This window comes from Ostrea edulis, chromosome 1 (genome assembly GCF_947568905.1).
Source record: "Ostrea edulis chromosome 1, xbOstEdul1.1, whole genome shotgun sequence".
Taxonomy (NCBI): Eukaryota; Metazoa; Mollusca; class Bivalvia; order Ostreida; family Ostreidae; genus Ostrea; species Ostrea edulis.
In genome coordinates, this window is record NC_079164.1 from 100899138 (window position 1) to 100905137 (window position 6000).

Consider the following 6000-nt stretch of genomic DNA (forward strand, 5'->3'; position numbering starts at 1 on the left):
AGGCAAATATACAAAAAATATCACAGAGCGACATACATTTAACCATTTAGGACATCTTGTAAATTAACTGACCGATACACTTTGTTTTATATATAAGGAAAACTATTACAGTTATTTGATGTTAGAAGTACAGTGGATGTGTAATGGCTATGCCTCTACCTAGAATTACTCATGAAAGCCATATGGCTTATTTCCAATGGGGTCCTTATGTATCGTTATAGAGGGACATACACAATATATTATAATTAGCATAACAACGAAAAGAGTGATTATTGAGGGAAAAAATGAAAGGCATTCAAATTGAAAGACATGGTACTACTTTATATTATAACTTTGGTACAACATATAGTACAGTTCCGATTATTGATAATTTCTGTAATACATATATCATAACCATAAATGCACATGTGTATGCATGTCAATGTACTGAGATCAATAATACAAAAGGTCGCTATCAGTCATTTTCTTAATTTTGTTTTAAGATATTTTTTTTAACTTCTGATTTAAATGAAATTTTATTCATCATGCAGGGAGAGAATTCTAATCTTTGATGCCATTATAATAGAAAGTTTGATTTTTATTTTCTCAACACTTAATTGGTACAAAAAAATTAATCTTACTCCAGGACCTCTTGTTTTTAGATTATTTTAATTAGTGGACAAAATGATGTAAATTATTTTAATGATGTAGATTATTTTTAGAAAACCCTCATCTCAGATTTTTTCTGAGTAGATAATTACTGCCTTCCCCTTGTGAGAGAGATTTAGTCAGTTTACGTGTAATTTAATTAACTGATGTGTTTTGAAGTTGTTTCAATGAAACAGAAACTCAATTAAATGAGAGACATACAGTCGGTATGAAACAGTACCCTGGAATGATGGGCCTAATTGAATCTTTATTCTTTGTTCCGATAAGATCACTTTATCTACAATAACAGGCATGTAATAATTAGTTTTAAATTATGTTATTACTCCTTCTCATGTACTTTAAATAAACGGCAATGTGGTTTTTAATAATTTAAATACTCGGAATTCCTGATACACACAATTAAATAGGTCCCTGTCAATGGGCTTTGAAATAACTTCCAAAGATAAAAAAGAACCTCCCCCTCAGGAAAAAAAAGTTGACACAAGGTAAAAGGTTTAATGGTACGGCCACCCTTAGAGGCTTTTGAATCGTCATTGAGGAGTTGATCCTCAGAGAGGGAAAAGTAAAGCCAAGAGCTGTGTCGGTTCACAGTTGGTTATTGATAGGAGGGTAATTCACTGGTACAAACATTCACTTGACTTGGATGATTAATTGGCTTGTAAATCCATCACATCAGTGACGGAGTATACATGTTTGTGACTGTGAAACTCATGAATTTCGGGTCATGTTAAAATGGAAGTATAGTGGTAGGACCCATTTTTTGTTATTTTGTTCAGTGAGGTTTTGAAGTGCTCTGTAATTGCCGTGAAATATGTTTTCATTTTGATGTAGGAATATTATAATTTTCTACGCTCTTACCTGATGTGATGCCTGATAGCAAGTTTGTTATTTTTTTAAAAACTTTTTGTTGGCCATGTCAACGTGTTTAATCTTCAAGAGTTTGTCTTCCTCTGTCTTGAAAATAAAAGTGAAAGTGTATTCCAATGTTGGTATAAAAGGTTACAATTTGGTCAATGTTTCTTGGGTTCAGTCTTGCTTACAATAAACTAGGTAATCAATCTCATGTTCACAATGTTATCAAGATTAAATCTTTTTTTTTCACTAAAATACCCAAGGTCAACTCTTGTGGTTTATGCAACTCATGACTTGATAAAACCATTGCTGAGTCATTTCTATGCCAGCATGTGTGAAAAATATTTTACATATTTTTATGAAATGCTCACTTAGATAAGTTTCTTTTCTTGTGAATGGTAATAAAATTCAGGTCTGATGTAATTCATTTCTGTTTCCAGCAAATCAACCTCTTCCAAATGGTGGTAGCAAACAGCCCCCACCTGTGGCCCCCAAGCCCTCACGAGAGAAAAGAACTTCAGTGGATGGCCTTTTGGACATGTTAGAAGGGTCCGTACCCAACACACCACCCAGTAATAACTATAAAAGGTATGTACTAATGTGTTATCAAAGCAACATATACCATAAAAAAAAAATAATATAGCCTGTGATCAGGAAACAGTTCCTAACACTAAACAGCACATGCTATTAAATGTAGAAAGTTACACACAGCAAACAGCACCTGCTATTAAATGTAGAAAGTTACAAACAGCACAAGTTACACACAGCAAACAGCACCTGCTATTAAATGTAGAAAGTTACACACAGTAAACAGCACCTAATAGTAAATGGCACCTAACAGTAAACATTGAAGGTTACACACAGTAAACAGCACCTAACATTAAACAGCACCTAACAGTAAACATTGAATGTTACATACAGTAAAACGGCACCTGATAGTAAACAGAAGGTTTACATACAGTAAACAGCACCTGATAGTAAACAGAAGGTTTACGTACAGTAAACGGCACCTGATAGTAAACAGAAGGTTACATACAGTAAAACGGCACCTGATAGTAAACAGAAGGTTTACATACAGTAAACGGCACCTGATAGTAAACAGAAGGTTTACATACAGTAAACAGCACCTGATAGTAAACAGAAGGTTTACATACAGTAAACAGCACCTGATAGTAAACAGAAGGTTTACATACAGTAAACGGCACCTGATAGTAAACAGAAGGTTACATACAGTAAACAGCACCTGATAGTAAACAGAAGGTTTACATACAGTAAACGGCACCTGATAGTAAATAGAAGGTTTACATACAGTAAACGGCACCTGATAGTAAACAGAAGGTTTACATACAGTAAACAGCACCTGATAGTAAATAGAAGGTTTACATACAGTAAACAGCACCTGATAGTAAACAGAAGGTTTACATACAGTAAACAGCACCTGATAGTAAACAGAAGGTTTACATACAGTAAACAGCACCTGATAGTAAATAGAAGGTTTACATACAGTAAACAGCACCTGATAGTAAACAGAAGGTTCACATACAGTAAACAGCACCTGATAGTAAACAGAAGGTTCACATACAGTAAACAGCACCTGATAGTAAATAGAAGGTTTACATACAGTAAACGGCACCTGATAGTAAACAGAAGGTTTACATACAGTAAACAGCACCTGATAGTAAATAGAAGGTTTACATACAGTAAACAGCACCTGATAGTAAACAGAAGGTTCACATACAGTAAACAGCACCTGATAGTAAACAGAAGGTTTACATACAGTAAACAGCACCTGATAGTAAACAGAAGGTTTACATACAGTAAACAGCACCTGATAGTAAATAGAAGGTTTACATACAGTAAACAGCACCTGATAGTAAACAGAAGGTTTACATACAGTAAACAGCACCTGATAGTAAACAGAAGGTTCACATACAGTAAACAGCACCTGATAGTAAACAGAAGGTTTACATACAGTAAACAGCACCTGATAGTAAATAGAAGGTTTACATACAGTAAACAGCACCTGATAGTAAACAGAAGGTTTACATACAGTAAACAGCACCTGATAGTAAACAGAAGGTTCACATACAGTAAACAGCACCTGATAGTAAACAGAAGGTTCACATACAGTAAACAGCACCTGATAGTAAACAGAAGGTTCACATACAGTAAACAGCACCTGATAGTAAACAGAAGGTTCACATACAGTAAACAGCACCTGATAGTAAACAGAAGGTTTACATACAGTAAACAGCACCTGATAGTAAACAGAAGGTTTACATACAGTAAACAGCACCTGATAGTAAACAGAAGGTTTACATACAGTAAACAGCACCTGATAGTAAACAGAAGGTTCACATACAGTAAACAGCACCTGATAGTAAACAGAAGGTTTACATACAGTAAACAGCACCTGATAGTAAACAGAAGGTTTACATACAGTAAACAGCACCTGATAGTAAACAGAAGGTTTACATACAGTAAACAGCACCTGATAGTAAACAGAAGGTTTACATACAGTAAACAGCACCTGATAGTAAACAGAAGGTTACATACAGTAAACAGCACCTGATAGTAAACAGAAGGTTCACATACAGTAAACGGCACCTGATAGTAAACAGAAGGTTCACATACAGTAAACAGCACCTGATAGTAAACAGAAGGTTTACATACAGTAAACGGCACCTACATGTAACATTAAACATAGAAAGTTACATAAACAGAACCTAACAGTAAACATTGAAGGTTACGTACAGTAAATGGCACCTGATAGTAAGCATAGAAGCTGTAAATAAATTGATAGAATGTTCTTTTATTTTAGTCCTGTATGTGCTGTGTTCATTGTGACATCATCATTCGATCACGTTGGATTATTTATTTACGTCTTGAAACTCAGATTATCATAACATATACTTATGCAATATATCTCAAGGCTCTGTTTTAAAAAGACCATTCTCTGAAGATAATGACATGTGTTGGTTCAATAAGTTTGACAGAAATATTTGGCATGTTTAATATCCACTACCGGGTATGGCATTCAATATTTAAAGCTTCAGTTATTGATTGTAAGGCATGTCTTGCTGTGTGAAATATTTTGTTACAAATGGATCAATGCATTTTGGTATGTCCATGTGTATTTTAAATTTATCATTTGGAGAGTATGTGATGAAAAGTGCAAGGGTTATATTTGTTTGCTGGAAATTCCCAGAATTCCCAGTATTACGTGGGTTTTATATTATTTTTTTAAGATTTAGATTTGGGACTATGTGATGTTTGTAAGATGTCTTTTGGATTGTTTGTCAGTACATGTGGTGTTCATGTCTAATATTGAACAATAAACTGTCAACTCAGGAAAGAACCTGCATAATTCTCAAGTACATTCAAGTACTGTTATAAGGGTTTTGTTATTTTCTTTCCAAACTAATGTCTTGCTGCTTGTGTAATTATTTTCAACCAGATAGTTTTGTTACTCCAATAATTCTGAATAGTCTTTTTGTATACATGTACTTGTATATTTTAGCCAATAGTCTGCAGACGTTATTACATGGGGTCCCGTGGGGATCTGGGTTAGAATAGGTCCTCAGTGCCCCCTTGCTTGTCGTAAGAGGCGACTAAATGCAGCGGTCTTTCGGATGAGACTTCAAAAACTGAGGTCCCGTGTCACAGTAGGTGTGGCACGATAAAGATCCCTCCCTGCTCAATGGCCATAGGCGCCAAGCATAGGCCTAAATTTTGCAGCCCTTCACCGGCAGTGGTGACGTCTCCATATGAGTGAAATATTCTCGAGAGGGACGTAAAACAACATTCAATCAATCAATACATGGGTACTTAATATCACCATTGTACAGAACTGGATCATTTTCCCTCAAAAAGCACAAACTTCATGAAGAGTATATAATGTGGTGTAAATCCTGACTGTTTGTATATTGTTTTACGTCCCGTTAAAGAATTTTTCACTTGTTTAGAGATGTCATCAACATTATACATGAAGTGCCACAAATTTTGACACTATGCATACTTGACACTCAAGGTCATAACAGTGAGAGTTCTTTATCGAGACAACCATGGTACCACCTCTGTTAAATGTCTTAGTTTTGACGCAGTATGAGATTCAAGAATCGAACTCGATTGTGATCGAAGCATATAACCACCTAAGACTACATTGTCCAGCCTCAGTTTTACTCAAATTTAGGTAAAATGCAAATTTCCATGGTTTTTAAGGTAATTCCACCCCTCTAGAATTATAGGTTCAATCTTGTATTTGATTGTTGATTCTCCACATGATATATCTTAGTAATTTAACAAGTAAAAATGATAAAATAAGTATGTTGCAGTATTAATAAATTTTTTATCAATTAGGACACATTTACCTGTTATCAATGTCAGAAAATTGCAATGTTCCTTAAACAGCATTTAATATCAAAATTTCTCAAAAACTGGTTAAAACGATATAATAGTATTCATAACTATTTCATGAAACTGTTTCTTTAAGAAATATGC

The 6000-nt window shown here is 34.6% G+C and overlaps 1 protein-coding gene across 4 annotated transcripts in view; it reads left to right on the plus strand.

Moving 5' to 3' along the window:
• LOC125669845 (paxillin-like) overlaps positions 1-6000 on the plus strand; it is a 34970-nt gene that overhangs the window by 21182 nt on the left and 7788 nt on the right. For all 4 annotated transcript variants that reach the window (XM_048904666.2, XM_048904684.2, XM_048904675.2 and 1 more), the window contains exon 4: positions 1941-2088. In XM_048904666.2, the coding sequence (XP_048760623.2) occupies positions 1941-2088 (148 nt within the window). The remainder of the gene's footprint in view (positions 1-1940; positions 2089-6000) is intronic.